Raw genomic sequence first — 20993 nt, forward strand, 5'->3', positions numbered from 1 at the left:
GAATACAATTAACACAAAAAGAAAAGGATTACTTTCGGCACCTTAGAGACTAACCAATTTATTTGAGCATAAGCTTTCATGAGCTACAGCTCACTTCATCGGATGCATACTGTGGAAACTGCAAAAGATATTATATACACAGAGACCATGAAACAATACCTCCTCCCACCCCACTCTCCTGCTGGTAATAGCTTATCTAAAGCAATCACTCTCCTTACAATGTGTATGATAATCAAGTTGGGCCATTTCCAGCACAAATCCAGGTTTTCTCACCCTCCGCCCCCCCCCCCCCAACTCACTCTCCTGCTGGTAATAACTTGGATTTGTGCTGGAAATGGCCCACCTTGATTATCATACACATTGTATCCGATGAAGTGAGTTGTAGCTCACGAAAGCTCATGCTCAAATAAATTGGTTAGTCTCTAAGTTGCCACAAGTACTCCTTTTCTTTTTGGATAAGCTATTACCAGCAGGAGAGTGAGTTTGTGTGTGTGGTTTTTGGAGGGGGGGGGTGAGAAAACCTGGATTTGTGCTGGAAATGGCCCACCTTGATTATCATACACATTGTAAGGAGAGTGATCACTTTAGATAAGCTATTACCAGCAGGAGAGTGGGGTGGGAGGAGGTATTGTTTCATGGTCTCTGTGTATATAATGTCTTCATTGGATGCATACTGTGGAAACTGCAGAAGTGAGCTGTAGCTCATGAAAGCTTATGCTCAAATAAATTGGTTAGTCTCTAAGGTGCCACAAGTACTCCTTTTCTTTTTGCGAATCCAGACTAACACGGCTGTTACTCTGAAACCTACAATTAACACAATTCATCAAACAGCATTTGTGGATTATGGTCAGGCAATATAGGCAGTGTAGAGGTTAAATCACAGTTTTTCTAATGAGACTAGCAGTTTACATTCTTTCATGAGCACGGAATATTCGCAACAGCTGGGATTCTTTCATTCACAATATTCTGAAATGGATTTATTCTGCAAGGGGACATCACATTTCGCTGCAGTGAGCTCTAATAAGACAAGATATTGGCTAATATAGCAACAGCAGGAGATCAGATTAGGTGATCTTGTGGGCACACCTGGTAAAATGAAATCAGTCAAAGTCTAGCTGCATATGAATATTGTATATATTGTGTGCAGGATTATCTGCATTAGACTGTGTATAATGCTAACTAGCTAAAAGCTCCCCTGCCCCTTCTTGAGTTTACTCCTTTCATTACTTCTCCAGGAAAAGCAAATTTCTCATTAATTACTAATCAGTATACCCAAAGTTAGAGTGATATGGAAATAAAGAAATAGCTCACTGATCACATGAAAAGGTTCCATGCATGGAGGGAAAACCAGCATCCACTTAGCAAAGGAAAGTAACTGCCACATGGGCTGACAAAGCTTCTGTAATGTTTGTGAAAATATTGTTCCAAGGGAAGGTGCAGACGCAGAGTAAGGGGTCCCAGTTTGCACTTAATAGAAAACACTTCCCCTTGTGACAGCCCCAGATAGGTGTTAATGGATTCTGATTAATACCTTAGTTCACTGTGTGCTGAACATATGAGGCTGTATTCTGATCTCAGTAATACTATGGTAAATTGGAGGTAGCTCAGTGTATTTTCCTCCAGTGTAACTGAGATCAGAATCTAGCCCAAGGTGCACTGGCTGCAAAGTTCAGCTACGTATTCCAATCATTTGAAGCAGAAGAAAAACTGGATTTGCAAAAACTGTTGAAGACACTGGGACAATCTTAATGTTGCCATCCCTCACAGTTTTATTGCAAGTGACCAATCTTCACAATCTTATTGCAAGTCTCACAATATCTGGAGCTTTTCTTAAAGCCTAGCTTCTAGATCCATGTGATTAGACAAAAAAAAGTAGCGTTTTTTAAGCCCTCAGGGTTGCCGAGAAACACTTGAAAATGTGACCCCCAGTGCAACCTGCAGACTCAGAAACCAAAGGAAAATAAAAATAACCTTTTTAAAAAATTGTGATTTTTTTTTAAGCCAAACTCAGGATCTGGGGGAGGAGAGGAGCTGTACAAGGCCACACCACACAGAAGTCACTATTTTGAAGAGTGCACTGCCCTGCTCTCACTGGAGTGACCTTGCATGCAGGGTGTGTGTGAGGTCACACCAGCAGAGGCGAAGCATCGAGTTCTTCAAAATGGCAGCCCCCATCCACGATACCAGACAAAACTGCGTCCAGTTTTGTCTCCATACTGGAAAGGGGACGCAACCACGGAAAAAGAGGGGTTTCTGGTTTAAAGCCAGATGAATGGCCTGCCTAGATGGAGGTCTTGCTCCAGATTCTGTTACCAGATCTCAATGCTGGCAGCAAAGCAGAATATTTGGTAGCATCATGTAGCTAGAAGGGAGTTGGAAGGTCTCAGGCCTGCTGTGAGAATAGTGGCTTCCTAAAATGGTGTAACTCATACGTTCCTATTAGTATTGCTATTAGGTTTCTAATCCTCTTGAGGCCACTACAGACAAGGGGCCTGATTCTTTTCTTGCTTAAGCAAGCAAAACTCCACTGGCTTCACAGCAGTTATTCCCCACTGATGCTAGGGTGACTAGGTGTCTGGTTTTGACCAGAACACACAGTCAAAAAGGGACCCTGGCGGCTCCACCCAGCACCGATGACCAGGCCGTTAAATGTCCTGTGGGTCTAAGGCAGGCTAGTCCCTACCTGTCCTGGCTCTGCACTGCGCCCCAGAAGCAGCCAGCAATTCTGGCTCCTAGACAAGGGGGACCCACCAGGCTCCGTACGTTACCCCCGCCCTGACCACTGTCTTTGCACTCCCATTGGCCGGGAACCATGGCACAGCACAGAGTTAGCACAGGCAGAAAGCCTACCTTAGCCCCTGCACTGTGTCACTGACTGGGAGCCGCAAGGGATAAGCCCGTGCTCCAACCCCTGCCCCAGCCCTGAGCCCCCCCAAAACGCAGAGCCCCCTTCTGCACCCCAAACCCCTCATCCCTGGCCCCATCCCAGAGCCCACATCCCCAGATGGAGACCTCACCCCTCCTGCACCCCAACCCAGAGTCTCCTCCCACACCCTGAACCCTGCATCCTCAGCCCCACCCCAGAGTCTGCACCCCCCCTCCTAGTGAAAGCTACGGAGGGAGGGGGAATGTAGTGCGGGGGGGAGGGCCTCAGGGAAGGGGTGGGGCTAGGGTGTTTGGTTTTGTGTAATTAGACAGATGGCAACCCTAACTGATGCTGAACTTAGTCTCTAAGCACCTTGCCCTAGGAAACATACAACAGAGTGAGATTTTTAAATGAGTCACTGAAACGGAGTGTTGTTGCCACCGTGTTGGTCCCACACCTGAAGCAGAGCTCTGTGTAAGCCTGAAAGCTTTGTCTCTCTCTCACCAACAGAAGCTAGTCCAATAAAAGATATTACCTCACCCACCTTGTCTCACTGACACACACACACACATTTTTCATCATACCAAGAGGGAGATACTTTAAAAAAAAAACTACCTTAAAATTTAATCCCAGCAGGTGAGGGATTTCCCCTTCAAATCAGCATGTTCTGAGAGAGCTGATGCTTCCTGCGGTCTTAAAGGGAGGAGAGGGGAAAGCAGAAGAAGAAGAAAAAAGGCCACTGCCACTTTAAATGACTCAGGAAGTAAAAACCAGGATGGCCTGAACTTTAAAAGTGAAAGTAGCTGCTAATGTGCATTGGGCCCTGCTGCTTGGTTTAAGGGAGCAACTGAGATCCCAGCACCCTGCTCATGAAAACTAAGGGGAGTGAGGTTATTCTGGCGTGTTAAATCCCAGTTGCTCAGAAGGTGGGAGGCGGAGGGGGATCAGGCTGGGAGCTCAGCCAGAAACAGCAGAGGGATTGTGGCTGGAGAAGAGGAAGCAGAGCAACTGGGCCGTTCAAGTGTCGCAGGGCAGAGAGCAGCTGGAGGCTTGTGCTGGAAGCCGCTTCCCAGCAGAGAGGCAGCAGTTATCCCCCCGAGCTGAGAGCTGCGGCAGGAAAGCGACCAGGCCGGGCAGGGGGCTGCAGCCCCAGCCAGGCCACCCCGGGAGAGGCTCGCCATGGCCTCTGAGGCGGGGGAGCGCGCCGAGGAGCTTCCCCCCGACGGCACGTGCGATGTCTGCGAGCCCGATGAAGCCAAGAGCGCGGTGGGGGTGTGCGAGGAGTGCGGCTTCTCCTTCTGCCAGCCCCACGCCGAGGAGCACGGCCAGAAGTTCGCGGCCCACCGCCTGCGGGGCCCCGCCTCGGGCGGCGAGGAGCTGGAGGAAGAGGCGCCCAAGCTGGAGCGGAAGAAGTGCGAGGAGCACGGGCAGGAGCTGAGCCTGTACTGCAAGGAGCACGAGAAGATCATCTGCGTGCTCTGCGCCGTCACCGGCAACCACCGGCAGCACCAGCTCATCACCCTGGATGAAGCCTACCAGGCCATGAGGGTAAGCGCCTCCGTCCCTGCCTCGAGCCTCTCCAACAGGGGCAGGGCTCCTCCTGCCTTCCCCCGGGTTCTCACCGCCCTGGGACCTTCTCCTCTGCTCTGGGGGTGTCGGAGGAGGAGCTCCACTGAAGTGGCAGCATTGCACCGATGTTGTGAGTGGAGCCCCATTGCACACCCTGGGGAAACTGAGGCGCGAAGAGGGGCAGTCGCTCTCTTTGCTGGGCTGTTACGCAGTGTGTCAGTTTCAGGGTCCAGTATAGCCTGCCAGAATGTGCGTGGTGGTGTTAGGCCAGACTCACTGTTGCCCCATGTGTCCTCACCCCTTATGGCTCCCCATCACACTGACCCATAAACAGAAGGCTGGAAAGAGATGGCGAAAGAAGGGGCAAAGGGGCTTTAGAGCAGGCCCAAGGTACCTCTTTAGGATGGTGTAATCTCATGTCTGCCCCATACCAGTGCAAGAGACAGTCCACACTCATATATTGGGTGTTGGTTGCCTGAGACGGTCCTGCACTCCAGCAGTTCCCCATTGCCACAAGCTCCTTTGGGACTATGGCATTAGGGGATGTAAAATTAGGTTAATGCTCAGGACTGCAGTATTCTGCATCGGAAGCTGAACTGGCCCCTGGTATTCCTGAACAAGGGAGGCACAAGCAACCTCCCCTTCGCCTTTGTGTCGGTATAGAGGTTAATTCCCCTGATGATACCCAGGAGTTCATAGGCTATCATGGGCTTGATTTTCCTCTTGCACAAGTTGACACTGGAGTAACGCCACTGATGCCAGTGAAGTTGCTTTTCAATCCCATCAGAACCTCAAGAGAGTAAGGCCTCTATCTTTTTGTCTTTACAGTGCACCCAGGAAACAGACATAACCAAATTCTCTATTGTGTATTGCTTCTGACAATCCACATATAAGTCACAGCCAATTTTGCAGTGTTGAGTTGTGAAGCTTTCATTTGGACCCATCAGTAGGCTGCATATTGGAAGCATGGTTGTTAATGCACTCTAAGGCCTGATCCATGCTGCAAAGTTTTATCTGTAAAACTTGCCTTCTGTTGGCCCACAGGCTGTATGCAGTGTGTTCCTTCTTAGAGATCCTAGGGAGGTTTTGTCTTTCAGCATTTCCATGCCTGCCCCAAAGGGATGGTTTGTGGTGTCTTTAATATCCTTGGCAAAGCAATAATTTCTGGGACCTTTTTCCACATACTGGCATCACATCTGACCTGCCCTTCCCTCTGATGAGAGCATTTTCTATACTGAAATGAAGTGAGTTAGAAACGAAATCCCAGGGTCTGTCACTGCAGACTCAAAAAGCAACCAGTCAGACCAAGGTTCTTTTCTCTGCTTCTGTGTTACTTGGGGCAGTTACAGGGGCATATGTGAGTTGGCCCCAGGGAATTATCAATAGACTGCTTCTTTCTCCATCTCTTCCCACCCTTCTGTTTATGGGTGAGTAAGATGGGCAGTCATAAGGGGAGAGGACACATGAGACAAGAATCAAGAAAGAAGAGAGGGGGAAGAAAACATACATGGTTTAGAGAGTAGGGAAAGAGACCCGGTGAGATGGCAGCAACAGTGCTGGGGCATTGGCATGTGAGGACATAGAGAAAGGTAACCAGCCACCAATCAGTTGTAAAGAGCATCTCCAATGGTGGGACAAAACATGGGAACTATGGAATAAAATCCATAGGCAAGCAGCTCTCGGTAAATGTAATATTGCTGGATTTCCTTGGGACAACTGTTTGTCCTCCCCTCCTGTATTCTATCTGTCTGCTCCAGTCTGATGTTTAGAGAGGCTATTGACATGTATAAGCCTCTTATTCTCTGAAGTGGGAAATTCTTGCATATTTCAGTAGCCTGCTGTTGCAGTGTGCCCTGGCAAATCAAGACACAGCTGGTAGTTTAATTTTAGGCCTCCCTTCCAGCCTTCATGATTGTTTTTCTGCAATCCCCTGAAAAGTGCTGCTCTGTCTCTTAGGAAGTGTGGGAGTTTTTAAAGACATGGTGTTAATTTTCTAAGTATCAAAATAGAAAGGGGGGAAAATACACAGACATGCTGCTTCCTCTTTGTTCACTGCAGATTTATTTGCTCCACTAACAGGCAAAATGACTAGCTAAAGGACTGGTAGCTCCTCTGGGTACATCTACACTGCAGCTACGAGCTTAGAGGGTCGAGTGGGCTGGGGATCCCGAGCTCCAGCCCATGCTGCTAAGCCCACACTGCTATTTTAAGTGTGTTAACACAAGCTCTGCTAGCTCAAATCCATCTACCCAGGCTGAGAGGCTTGCTCCCTGCTGCAGTGTAGACATACCTTCGGCCTACCCAGCTGTTGCCTTTCTGCTGCACATTTCTGAAGCCTTCTCCCATAGTTCCATAAAGCATGGACTGGATGATTCAGGGGGATTGGTAGTAAGATATTAAAAGCCTCTAAGTTGTATCCAACTCATTAGTTGCTGCTGTTGATTAGCTGAGAGTTTCTACCATCTGATGGCTGCTGGGTGGCCTGTGTGAAATACATTTGTTGGCTCATTCCAGTCTCACAGTCTAAATCATAAATATTGCTAGTGCCCGTAGCGCTGTTGTTGGCAGTCTCAGCAGAAGGGCCACTGAGAGCAGGCTCCTCTCCAACTCCGAGAGTTGGTCCCTTTGATCTGGGTTGCAGCCCATGGGGAAAGCCTGTCTGGCTGCTTTCCTTGCATTGCCTGTTTTCTGTCTCAAGTTGGGACTTCAGTCTCCAGGGCTGTCAAGACAGCTCCTGTTCTAAGCACTAAATTCACATGCACAATGTTTTCTTGAAGAGGTGGGTGGGGGAGAGATCTACAAATTCTGAAGGAATGCTTCCAAGCCCATCCATGTTTCAGTGTCTCAGATTGTTATTGTGCTTCCCTTAGAAGAAGTGAAAGCTTCTGTAACAAAGACTCCACTAGCTGCAATCCATCCACAATCCACCCATTCGCAGAGGTGAAGGGGCTGGATAACAGACTGAAATCTTGTTCTTGTTTGTCAAAGTCCTTCTTTGGCTAAGGGTTCCAAGTCCCAGAAAATTAAAGATGGGCCTGACCTGCTAAATTGGAATCTGAATCCAAGCATTGCCAAGGTTGGAGGAGGTGAAGGGTGGTGGTTCTGTTAATGATTTTTTGGTTTGAAAGAGAAGTATATGGTCTGACCCCTGGAGAGAACCTTATGTTTTTTTGAAATTGGTATTGGATTTTCTTTTGGCGCTCAAATAGTTGCTGATTAGAACAAAGCAAGTAATGCAACAGGATTAATGAATGCCCATTTCATTGAGGGACTTACTTCAGATGTGCTGAACACCCATCGCTTCCAGTGACTTGAACTGGAGCTGTGGGTCCTTAGCATCTCTTTAAAAACAAGGGGTGGGATCCTTCCCCCTGCCCCCTCCATTCCAGCTCCTTTGTTCAGGGTAAAAAGGCTGAAATGGTGTAAGCGGCTCTAAAAGCCCCGGATCTGGAAGGGACAGGTCTGGGGCAGGTATTGTGGAGACAGCCATAAGGAGTCCTTGAGAGTTAGCCTTCACAAGCCCTGGCATTGGGGGCAGGGGTGACAGGGTGTGTTGCAGCAAGCAGACAGTTTGGGGCAGTGTTGCCAGTTTAGCAAATTTGTTGCTAATCTAGCATCTTTTTAGGTCTTCAAAAGATTTTTTTCAGGCTTTCCTGCACCAAGTCTCTGAACAGTGACTTATAAATAAATTTGTGGATACTCTGGTGACACTTGCTTTTGCCCATGCTCAGGGAGTGAGCTTCAGTTCCGGTCAGGCCTTGCTTGGAGTTGGAGGCACCTGTCCATGCGCACGTCAGGGGTGTCAGAATTTGGCAGGAGGGGAGCGAGGGGAAATGCAGTGACACCAGTTGCTCCTTGCATACCTGTAGGCAGCGGCAAGCACCTGCTGCAGTCTGACCTGTTGTCACTCAGGACCCAGCTGTGTGGAGGATGGAGCCTCTGGCTGCAAATGGTCCCACTGGGCTCAGCAGGGAAGAGACTCTCAGCACTGAGCTACCTGCCTCCCCCACCTCTTGCAGGCACTTACCATGCAGCACCTTGCATTCCTGTAGACACGCAGCACCCACCAGCCCCTGGCATCCCCCAGACACCCAGCACACATCAATCCCCCCATAGACGTTGATCACCCACAGCCCTTTACAAAGGGTCATTTACGATGAATATGGAATCAACATCATCTCAACACAACAACCAAATACAACTCAAATAGATCCTGAATCCTCTGCTGTGCAGCTGCGAAACATGGACATTATGTTGCTCAGACTGGACAAAGCTGGAGGCTTTCCACACAAAATGCCAACATCGTATATTGGGCATAAAGTGGAATGACTTTCTTTGTAATGCAGATGTTTACTGTTGCTCCAGTCTACAGACTACTGGGTCCATTGTCCATAACCGGCATTTTACGCTTTTCAGACATATCGCCAGAATGCCACAAGGCATTCCAGCAAACTCCATTTTCTGGGTGGCTTGTAACATCCAGGATATAATTCCACTAACTGAGGGGTGGAGGCAACCCGGAGGCAGACCTTCCCCCCCCCCCCCAATTACATGGGTGCATCAAGTCTGTTCCAACATCGAACTTTCAGTTGGTTAAGCCCTTGCGGCCACACAGGAATGGACCAAATGGTGAACGAGTGGTATGGCAGATTGTTCAGCTAAGCATTGAAGAAGAAGAAGAAGCAGCACCACCTGTTTAGCAGCCTTACCATCTCCTACACAGAATCTCTTGTCTGTCTGTCGGCCTTGTGTTACCCATAATGCTTCCCCAGAGCTCTGTCCACCCTCCGGCACTTCACCCAGAACACTTAAATCTTGTTACAGTATATCTGAAAGGGGAAACCTTTGCATGAGAACAGTCGGGTCCTTTTGTTGAAAAGGACAGTTCTATCTCCGCAGCCATGTGGAAGAAAGGCAATTGGTAGTCTTGATGCCTGTATTCACTTTTTATTTAAAATTCAGTTTTAATTATTTTAAAACTCCAATGAGTGCGTCTATAGCTGTCCTAATGTTTACCACATCTATCAGAGAAGCAGCCTTTTTCTTTTTAGCTTTTATACTTGTGGATTTTTATTTCAAATTGCATGCTACAGTAGCATTCAAAAGTGTGACATTTACAACTGACTCCGCCACAAGTTGAATAAAACCCATACTGAATCATTCAGGGGCACACTGATGTAATTCATATGTTGATCACCTTTTTCCAAAAATTACAAAAAGAAACAAGGAGAGAGGAAATATTTCATTAAAATGTGTCCCTGCAAACAAATCTATAAAGCTTTACCAAGTAGCAAGACATTTCAGTCATGTTTCAGAGTAGCAGCCGTGTTAGTCTGTATCTGCAAAAAGAACAGGAGTACTTGTGGCACCTTAGAGACTAACAAATTTATTAGAGCATAAGGTTTCGTAGGCTACAGCTCACTTCATTGGATGCATAGAATGGAACACAGAGTAAGAAGATATATACATACAGATAAGTTGGAAGTTGCCATACAAACTGTGAGAGGCTAATGTTGGTTACAAGACTGCTCCTGTTTAGGAAAAGATGGGGCCGCCCTCGCTGAAGTCCATGACTTCACTAGCAGTGGAGTCAGGCATCAAATCCAGAAAGTAGTGTGGAGGTGGGGCTTCTTTGTACCATGCGATGACAGCAGCCAATAGAAAACGATCACCCGGATAGCCACAGTCTGATAAAATACAGGCTCTTGGGAGTTTAGAGAGGTTTTTGCTCCATCTGGAGACTTTTCAAGGTCCAGATGGTGACTTCCACTGAGTGGTGGTTGCAACACCACAGCCCCTGGAGGTTGCCATAACTTAGGCTTTTAGCCACCTGAGCCCTGACCCTGTCTCTTCTTGGGCAGCATAGAATCTTACCCCTGGCACTTTTAAGTTTTTTTTATCCCAAAGTTCACAGACTAAATTAACTGCATACACTCCTGGTTCATATTTACCCACATCTAACCATGTTGCTCCCATCTCTATTACAGATAAAGATACTAGGTGTAATTTTAATTTCCTTAGAGCACTGTTTCTTGAAATGAACTAGCAATTTCTCGTTGTTCATCCTGCTTCTTACTGAGTTCCTAGCAGGGTGTCTATATCTAACTTCACCTGCTATAGAAGTTCTGTCCTGCAGGATACTGAGTGCTCTGGACTCAGTGAAATCAGTGAGCATTGAGATTTCTCTGTACCCTTATTTGTGAAATGGTAGGCCTGCAGTACTAAGGATGTAATCGATCTGCTTCAGTCGGGTGGGTGGAGGGATAAAGTTGGTTAGGTTTTTGCAAACTTCAAATTGCTGGCTGTACTCCTGTATCCACAGTGGAGAGAGAATCTTTAATGGGTAAGAAACATTTTTAGCAGTGGCTTGGATTGTCCTAGTTTGAGAATGTGTGTTCAGACTCGACTCTCCTTTCCAAAAGAGCATGCTCCAAATAATGGCATCGATACCTTGTGAACAGGTGAGAATAACCAGCCCTGTATGACTTTCAAAAGTCATACTCTGATAGCTTATTTATCCAAAATATTTTGGATGATGTTTTAATGCTATGGAAGAGCCACATGGCAAGTGAAACGAAAGACTCAGGAAATGCCCCAAGCTGATCCTAGTCTCTGAACTAGGATCATAGGAGCTACTGTGGAGGATCTAGAGCACAGAAGTTTACATCAGATGGAACATGCTCACATCTCTCTGCTTTGACATTTAATGTCTTTTGAGAGGAGAAATGCTCTTGTTTTCTGTCTCTGGGTGTGTGATAAGGATCATTGGGATTGTCATAAATATAAAGGGAAGGGTAAACCCCTTTGAAATCCCTCCTGGCCAGGGGAAAGCTCCTCTCACCTGTAAAGGGTTAAGAAGCTAAAGGTAACCTCGCTGGCACCTGACCAAAATGACCAATGAGGAGACAAGATACTTTCAAAAGCTGGGAGGAGGGAGAGAAACAAAGGGTCTGTGTGTCTGTCTATATGCTGGTTTTCTGCCGGGGATAGACCAGGAATGGAGTCTTAGAACTTTTAGTAAGTAATCTAGCTAGGTACATGTTAGATTATGATTTCTTTAAATGGCTGAGAAAAGAACTGTGCTGAATAGAATAACTATTTCTGTCTGTGTATCTTTTTTGTAACTTAAGGTTTTTCCTAGAGGGGTTCTCTGTTTTTGAATCTAATTACCCAGTAAGGTATCTACCATCCTGATTTTTCAGGGGGGATTTCTTTATTTCTATTTACTACTATTTTTATTAAGTCGTCTTGTAAGAAAACTGAATGCTTTTTTCATTGTTCTCGGATCCAAGGGTTTAGGTCTGTGGTCACCAATGCAAATTGGTGAGGCTTTTTATCCAACATTTCCCAGAAAAGGGGGGTGCAAGTGTTGGGAGGATTGTTCATTGTTCTTAAGATCCAAGGGTCTGGGTCTGTAGTCACCTAGGAAATTGGTGAGGCTTTTTACCAAACCTTGTCCAGGAAGTGGGGTGCAAGGTTTTGGGAAGTATTTTGTGGGGAAAGACGTGTCCAAACAGCTCTTCCCCAGTAACCAGTATTAGTTTGGTGGTGGTAGCGGCCAATCCAAGGACAAAGGGTGGAATATTTTGTACCTTGGGGAAGTTTTGACCTAAGCTAGTAAAGATAAGCTTAGGAGGTTTTTCATGCAGGTCCCCACATCTGTACCCTAGAGTTCAGAGTGGGGGAGGAACCTTGACAGGGATGCTGCTTGCATTGTTTAAATCACTCTGCCTTCTGTCTCGTGTCAGACTAGTCCTTCAGGACACTTGCCATTGGTACCTCATTGGAAAAACTTCTATTTGGAAACAATCCTGCTTATACCATATTTTAATAGTTTATTTGGTTGATTACTTGGAGCACCTGTATACAAATAAGATCTTTGTTGCTTTTGATTTTTGTCTGTTCCTGCTGCTTCTGCCCCCTTTGAAATCCTAATTGTTAAGGGGCTTATTCCTTCACCCACTTCCTTCCCTGGTCCTTCTCGCATGAACAGAGAGCAACAATACCCGAAGTCCAAAGGTGCAAACAATTCGATGTTTTTGGGGTGAACTTCCAGCGAGCATGATTCCAGTTTCCTTCCTTAGTGTCCCTCTTCCCAGCTCTGACACCACAGAGGCTTACCTGTGTCCCTGTTCCCATTTCCCCCTTTAGCTAAACATGATTCCAATTTCCCCACCACCATTCCCTGTTCCCATTTCCCACCCACGCACACACTCACTTCCTGATTGACTGCAGATTGTATAGTAAAACTTGAGATCCGCTTAGCTATACCTTAACCAATCATTTTCCTGAAATTTAACTAACCAATCCTAACATATTGTAACATGATTATGTAACCAATCATATCCCACCACCTTAATTAGTTTACACCCAGCAAAATTAATTATATAGCAGACAGGAACAATCATAGAACCAGTCAGAGATTATACAGACAAACAATAGCAAAGTGGGAACTCTAGTGACAAAACAATACAGAAGTGAGGATTTCACATCCCAGCTATTGATAAGTGAATTCTTGCCAGACAGGATGCTATCCGACGAAGTGAGCTGTAGCTCACGAAAGCTTATGCTCAAATAAATTTGTTAGTCTCTAAGGTGCCACAAGTACTCCTTTTCTTTTAGCGAATACAGACTAACATGGCTGCTACTCTGAAACCCATCAAACTAAGTTTCCTTTTACATCTTCTAGGCACTTCCCTTTCTCTGGAGGCAATAGGCATTATCAGGACAGGATTGTATTCCTAACAGCCCAATAGCACCTTCTTTCAATGTGACTAGTTTGGAATATGAGGATGTAACCGGTCGCTTCCCAGCTTATGGCTGCCTCTGTTGCTTAGCCAAAGGCCTTAGCCTAAGAACAGGGCCTCAGACTGTCACAGTAAGAGAAGGACCTTACACTGGCAGACAGTGATTTTGATTCTTTCTTTTATACCTAGCTAAGTGATAAGAATACACCTAAATTCTTAGTCTAGGCCTTTACAGACATGCCTGAATATCTATATCCTAACACTAATCTGAACGTGTGATGTCATAATTGATTGCTCAAGGAACAGAGGATACTATGCCTGGAAACTGACTGGGGCTATATGAAAACCTTAATTAGGTAGGCTTCAATGAGGAATGAGCAATAGAAGCAGATGACATTGTGAACACAGTATTTCTGTTTTGATGCAGCTGTCCCAAGTAATACTTCCTTTTTTTTTAAAGGAAGACATCGGAAACATTCACTATAAGCAGAATCATCCTGAAATGGAGGGGTGCATTTTGGGCTAAGGGACAGACCATGACAGATAGAATGGGAGCAGTTCAGAGCAGCTCCTCAGCAGCAATTACTGAAGAAATCCTGGCTGATTTACCCAGGATACTTTCAGGAAGCAAAAGTTACATCACTGTTGCCATACCTTTTGAAAGAAGCCATTGCCCTTTGCAGAGGCCCAGCCTTCAGCTAAATCACTCCAGCCCTTGCCTCATCTTTTCCCATTTTAGAGCATTATCAAACCTCAGGAGCAACAGATGGGGTTTGAGAACTGGAGGATTGGGATTGTGGCTAGCCCTTGCATAAAACTGCACTGTTCCTAGGCTAGGGATTGAACTGGGGGGAGGAAGGAGTGCTATCCTCCCAAACACTGCCCACAAACCAAGCCTTGTCCATTTTGAGGCAGAGTGCAAAACGAAATAGACCAACCCTCCCCTCCACCCCAGTCCCATTTTCAGCTATTCTGGGTTTGGCTCAGTGATGTTTGCATATGTCTTGCCATTGTACAGAAGGAGCAGTGGGAACAGCACCCCACAGGACATGGCCACATTGGGTTTGTCTACACTGCAGCTGGGAGTGAGCCTCCCAACCCAGGAAGACAGATTTATGCTGGCAGGGCTCAAAGTAGTGCATTGAAAGTATCAGTGTGGACACTATGGCTCTGGTGGAAACTTGGGCTAGCTGCATGAGCTCAGATCCAGGGAGTCGGTTATGGCACCCGAGCTGCAACGTCTCGCTGCTATTTTTGCACTCTAGCTCAAGCCCTGTTAGCATAAGTCCATCCAGAGATGGCTGATACCCGCTAATGGGTGTGGAGGGGTAGGAGGCACAATTTAAAGGTCCCCTCCAACAGCTTGAGTCATGTGTCCCCCTCTTCCCTCAGTGGCCTCTCCCTGCAGCTTTCAGGTGTTTGCTGCTACTTCTCCCCGTGAAGCTAAAGCAACGGCCCCTCCCTGTAGCCCCCAGCTGTTTGCTGGTGCCTCTCCCTGTGGTTGCAGCTTGCCAGCTGCAGGAGCTGCTGCCCAAGGAGGAGGCCTGGCTGGCAAATGCTGGCATAAATCTGTGGGGGGGCACATGTCGCCCCCCCCCCCCCACGCATCACCTCTGAGTCCATCTACCCAGGCTGGAAGGCTCTCTCCCAGCTGCAGTGTAGACAAACCCAGTGTGGCCCAACTACAATATGGCTCTTCCTTGGGGGGGTTGGACCACACCCCCAATCATGGTTGGACTCAGTTGCTTTGTTGGCTCTTGCTTGTGGGGCTCTTGGTTACTGCCTGTGCTGTTTTTCCTGTGTGCTTTGGGGGTACTGCTTCTGCCCCCGCAAGCAGGCAGTAAGAATTGTTGGCACTGTATTTCTGACTAGCAGTGGTGTCTGTCAGCTGGAGGTATCAGAGGCTCTAGGTTGTGGTGTGTCTGTCTGTCTCTCTCTTTTTCTCTTGGCTTTTGAGCCCAGTCATGTATTTGTATTTCGTGCCAGGGCCTCTCTGACCAGTGGTGCTGGTGACAACACAGGGTGGTCGCTGAGGAGACGAGGAAAAATTCAAAATGGCAACTGGCAACAAAAAGTCCTGGCTTGCTGTGCAACTACAAGCATTTCTTGCACTGGAGTTGTGGGTAGCCTCTGCAGAGATGGACAATGAGGCTTACTTGCTTTCTTTTATCCCTTCTGTGCTGGTATAATAGAATGTTTTCCATGAGGTGTCAGTATTCTGATAGCTGCTGTAGATAGGTCTGACCCATGTCTTGGAGAAAACTGCCTTAAGATTGCTGTTTAACTCTTGTATTTGTCACTGCGATCATTCTCTGCAAAAAGTAAAATTACACTTATTTGAGAGGAACAGTTGAAGCAAAGGAAATGAATATTCCAGGGATTCCATAAGTGCCTATCACTTCACTTCTCTCTCCTGAAGTATGAACTCTTGATTGCTTCCTTAATTAGTTCTTTCCTTTTTTAATCTCTCTCTCTGCTCCGATTTATAAATGGATATACAAAAAGTGCAAGATTAAATTATCAGGCAGCTAGTGCCCATAATAGAATATAAATGTTACATGGACCCAGGCCACCCATTCTTGCAGATCCTTAGTAAGAGCCTTATCCTGTAAAGTGCTGAGTTCCTCCTGCAAGTTACTGAGCTATTTGCTTTAATACTTATTGAGAGGCAATGAGCATCTTCTAGGATTGGACCCTAATTCAGTGAACATGGGTGCAGCTGAGCCACGAGACGAAGCAATGAATGAGTCGGCCTGTGCAATTGCATTTAATTTTCATTCCAATAGTTTTCCCAGCTCACTTGGTGGCTTTTTTTTTTCTTCCCCTTGTGCCTTTTGCCTGAACAAAAATAGTCCTAGAAGAGAAGGGAAATGTATTCATGGGCTCACTGCAACATGGCTGATAGAATTAGCTGAAAAATTGCTGCCTCCCATTGTCCTGTGAAAATCCTTGTTGTGCTTGGTAGAGTTAAAACGAGTACTGTTTAGTGACCTCTGTCCTCCCTTCCTTGTAGAATAGAGAACCCGTTGACCTGAAGGTGGCCATGCTGGAGATGGTGGAAAGGTTAAAGTTCAAGTGTGCAGACCCTAAAGTAAGTTACTGAAATGAATGTTTGTTTGAATGCGCGCGCTCTCTCTTTCGCCTGTCATTCTCCTTGAGCTAAGTGCAGTATATTGTTAATGACTATCTGAATCGTACATTGAGATCTAATTAAGCATGTCAATCAAAACACAGAAAGCAGACTTCTGATATGTCATATGTTTTCCCCTTCTATTTTATGACTTTGAACATACAATCATTAATTGTTTCCCCTCAACTGCAGACAAGTGTGTTGTTAATTTCCTTTGCAGTAGCACTTACCTTAGAGGCCCACACCCACTCTAAAATCAGTGTAGCTAAACGAACTGTGAAAGGTCCACAACAAGCTGTACTGTTGCTAAGGTGGCACCAGAGAAACATGATCTATTGGGGAAACTAGGACAACAGTCTTCCTTCTGTCATCCAAGTGGAGATGATAACCAAGAGAATGTGCTAAGGCTCCACGTGACAAGGAATCTTGTCAGAAGATGTAAAGGTGACAATCTTCCTGCGAAAACAGACCTCCTGGAAAGAGAAGGGAAGGTATAACCTTTCAAGTGTATGTATTCCAGTGCAGAGTCGGGGAGTGGACTAAGAACTACCTACTGGTATACAGTGATATTAACATGGACTCCCACTTGCTAGCCAAAACACTGCAATGGAAGTGGCATCTGCAAAGCTTCATTTGAAGGCCGGGGAGCGGTGGTCAGAAGGGGAAGCCACAAACGGGAATTATCATTGACAAACAACTCAGCAGGAGAGAGGAAAGAGGGCTTCTACTTCTCAACATTGTGGAAAGTATAAGGCATACTACATCAGCAAAATTGAGGCTAAAGTGGTTTATACAAGTGCTGGGAGCTATTCTCCTCTTGGAGGTGGTTTTATTACAGTGCTGGAGCCGCGACTACACAGCCACGGATGCCACAGCAGCGCTTTAACGTCAGCTGTGTAGACATACCCTTAGACCAGCTATCAGGAAAAACTTCCAAGCGGCAAGATCTATTAGATTATGGAGGAGTCTCCTAAGGGAAGTTGCAGCAAGTCCCATTGCTTGATGTACTGAAAACACAATGGGACAAAATAGTAGCATAACAAAGGAGCCGTAATATATAGAGTATAGTAGAACCAGTCAGTTACCAACACTAGAGTTACGAACTTGCCAGTCAATCACACACCTCATTTGGAACCAGAAGTACACAATCAGACAGAAGCAGAGACCCAAAAAAAAAGGGGAGGCAGCGGGGAATAAAGCACAGGACTGAGTTAAATGTAAACTACTAAAAATATAAAGGGAGAGCAGTATTTTTGTTCTGCATAGTAAGATTTCAAAGCTGTATTAAGTCAATGTTCAGTTGTAAACTTCTGAAAGAACCATAACATTTTGTTCAGCATTACGAACATTTCAGAGTTACAAACAACCTCCATTCCCAAGATGTTTGTAACTCTGAGGTTCTACTGTAGGTGACTGGGTAGATCTTCCTTATCTCTTATCCTGTGCACTTATATTCTCTTGAAGTTTCCTGATTGTTTCCATATTTCCCTGCAGTTGCTAAATCATGTATTTATTTATTTGTAAGTACTTCCAGGGTTTGCATAGTGTATGGTAATTGTATTCTGCTTGCTCCACACTAAGGGGTGTTCAGTACTGGAATTCCAAAATGAGCTGGAGGAAAGTTGTGATCAAATGGACACTGAGTATACCGTACAAGATCATGGACTGTAATGTAAAAAATTTTCTACTAACACCCAAATCTCACGTTAACTGGGCTTTGGTACAGTAGCTGGGGTGGCTGACTGCCCCCGTCCATTGTGGCCAACATCTATTTTTCCTTCTATAATAGACTATTTTGTGACCTGAGATTTTTTTTTTTCCCCTGCTGTAATTCTCCTGGAACATCTGCTTGAACCAGAAACAAACGGCTGTTCATTCTCTGGATACTGCGTCGTTGCCTGAATGTTCTGGCCCAGAAATCATCCAGCGTTTTGTTCCTGTAGCGTTTTTTCCCTGTAGCACTACAAGACTTGATTAATCCAAATGTTGAAGTCCCGCAGGCACTGTAGTTATTTTTAGCTTTAGAGCTCTGCAAAAGGTGAATGAAGATTTATGATTTCATCTAATATAAATCTAGAAGCTCTTCCCTTCCCTGCTAGGACTTGGATGGATTCCAGCAACCTCCTCCCCTCTCTTAAATAGCCTTTTATTTCTTTAATTATAAAGTTGAGAAGGGCCAGTGACTCCTTCAAGGTCCTAAGGTGCATGGATGAAATAGGTACAACATATAATGTTAGGAATTTCTGCGTATGGCTGCTTTCTTTTGGTGATTATAAATTGGCATTTGCAAACGCCCATTTATTTTGTGCATTGGTTCGATGTCTTGGGGGTGGGAGGAAGAGGAGGCTGGAGTGGTGAGAGAGACTGGTTAGGCTAGTGATGAACCTTAAAAAGTTTGGAGATCCATTTTGGACGCTTACCTAAAGTTCTAAGGATCACTTATTTGAATATCTCCTTAAGAATGGCCTCCATCTTTATGCCACCCTTCCATTTCCCTATGTACTTCATCTTTTACAGTTGGCTTTCAGAGACGCTGACTCTTATTCTGAGGGGATAAACCTTAGAACAGGGGTCGGCAACCTTTCAGAAGTGGTGTGCCGAGTCTTCAATTATTCACCTTAATTTAAGGTTTTGCGTGCCAGTAATTCATTTTAATGTTTTTTAGAAGATCTGTCTTTATAAGTCTATATATTATATAACTAAACAAGGTTTTCAAAATGTTTAAGAAGCTTCATTTAAAATTAAATTTAAAATACTGATCTTATGCCGCCGGCCTGCTCAGCCCGCTGCCAGCCTGGGGTTCCGTTCACTTAGGCCGGCAGCAGGCTGGGCGGGGCCTGCGGCCAGGACCCTGGCTGGCAAGGGGCTGGCAGCCAGAACCCCAGACCAGCAGCGGGTTGAGAGGAGCTGGCAGCCCGGGAGCTGAGCCCGCTGCCAGTCTGGGGTCCTGGCCCTGCCCACACAGAGTGGGTACCTACCTTCTCCCTGGTTCTAGCCCATTCTCTTCCTCTCTCTGCACTGAGCACAGGGCTGGGGGTGGAGGAGCAGGCTGGAGGTTGGGGTGTAGGGTCTGGCCAGGAGCTAGAATGAGGGAGGGGGCTCTGTGTTGTGGCGGGAGGTTTGGATGTGGAGTGCTTACCTGGGCAGCTCCCATTTGGTGCGAGGGGTGCAGATGAGAATGTAGGGAGAGGGGTAGAAGCTCCCGTTTGGAGCTCAGGGTCAGAGTGGGGAATGTGGGAGGTGCAGGGGTCAGGGCAGAGGGCTGGGGCTGTGGGCTAGGGTCCTGGGGTTGCTCCCAGCCCCTTGCCCAGAGCGGCTCATGGCAGGGGGCTGGAGGGGATATGCCCTGATTCCACTCCACGGCCCCTTCCCCCCACCCCTCTTCTCCGCCTCCCTGGAGCAGCGCGAGCGCTACGGCTCCACTCCTCCCCCTCCCTCGGCTCCACTCCTCCCCCTCCCTCACAAGGGCCATCAGCTGATGGGCAGCAGGGAGGGAGCGGAGGAGGGGCAGGAACTCGGCATGCTCAGGGAAGAGGCGGGGGAGGGGGGAGCTTGCCTGCCCTGCAGCAGCAGCTGGCAGGACCAAGCTTCTTCACCCTGCCCCTGCGGGGGCGGAGAAGACCGGGCTGGGGCAGGCAGGATTTTTAATGGCTCGCTGCTGCCTGCTGGGGTCCCAGCCTGGGTTCGGCAGCGGCCTGAGCGGGGCCAGTGGTTGGGACCCAGCAGGCAGCAGCATGCCATTAAAAATTGGCTTGTGTGTCATCTTTGGCACGCATGCCATAGGTTGCCGACCCCTGCCTTAGAACATAAGAATGGCCATATTGGGTCAAACAAATGGTCCATCTAGCCCAGTATCCCATCTTCTGACAGCAGCCAATACCAGATGCTCAAAGGGAATGAACAGAACAGGGCAACCATCAAACGATCCATCCCCTGTCATCCAGGGTGTCCTTAGGCAGCCAGATGCCTAGGGACACCCTGACTATTTTGTCTAATAGCTATTGATGGACCCATCCTCCATGAACTTATCTAATTCTTTTTTGAACCCAGCTATAGTTTTGGCCTTCACAACATCCCCAAGCAACAAAGTTGACTGTGCATTATGTGAATTAGTACTTCCTTATGTTTTGTTTTAAACATGCTGCCTATAAATGTCATTGGGTGACTTTGTTCTGTTTGGCTCTTGTGTTATGTGAAGAGGTAAATAACACTTTCTCCACCCCAGTCCTGATTGTATATACCTCTGTCATGCCCTCCCACACCCCCTTCGTCATCTCTTTTCTAAGCTGAACAGTCCCCATGTTTTTAATCTCTCCCATGTTTTTAATCTCTCCCATGCCCTTCATCATTTTGTTGCCCATCTCTGTGCCTTTTCCAGGTCTAATGTACCTTTTTTTGAGATGGAGCGACCAGAACTGCACGCAGTATTCAAGGTTTGAGTGTACCATAGATTTATATAGTGGCATTACTGTCTTCTTATCTACCCATTTCCTAATGGTTACTAACATTGTTCGCTTTTTTGACTGCTGCTGCACATCGAGTGGATGTTTTCAGAGAACTCTCCACAATGACTCCAAGATGTCTCTCTTGATGGTAACTGCTAATTTAGATGCCATCATTTTATATGTGTAGTTGGGATTGTTTTCTAATGTCATTACTTTGCATTTATCAACATTGAATT

The 20993-nt window shown here is 46.5% G+C and overlaps 1 protein-coding gene across 4 annotated transcripts in view; it reads left to right on the plus strand.

Moving 5' to 3' along the window:
* The first annotated feature begins 3647 nt into the window (after positions 1-3647).
* TRIM44 (tripartite motif containing 44) overlaps positions 3648-20993 on the plus strand; it is a 105397-nt gene continuing 88051 nt past the window's right edge. For 3 of the 4 annotated variants that reach the window (XR_012159392.2, XR_012159393.1, XR_012159394.2), the window contains exons 1-2: positions 3648-4414; positions 16196-16273. Coding sequence is in view for 1 of the 4 variants with exons in the window: in XM_073347982.2 (XP_073204083.1) it covers positions 4046-4414; positions 16196-16273 (447 nt within the window). In the remaining 3 variants the exon portion in view is untranslated. The remainder of the gene's footprint in view (positions 4415-16195; positions 16274-20993) is intronic. The other variant, XM_073347982.2, reaches the window with a different exon arrangement.

The sequence above is a fragment of the Lepidochelys kempii genome, chromosome 6 (assembly GCF_965140285.1).
Source record: "Lepidochelys kempii isolate rLepKem1 chromosome 6, rLepKem1.hap1, whole genome shotgun sequence".
NCBI classification, from domain to species: Eukaryota; Metazoa; Chordata; order Testudines; family Cheloniidae; genus Lepidochelys; species Lepidochelys kempii.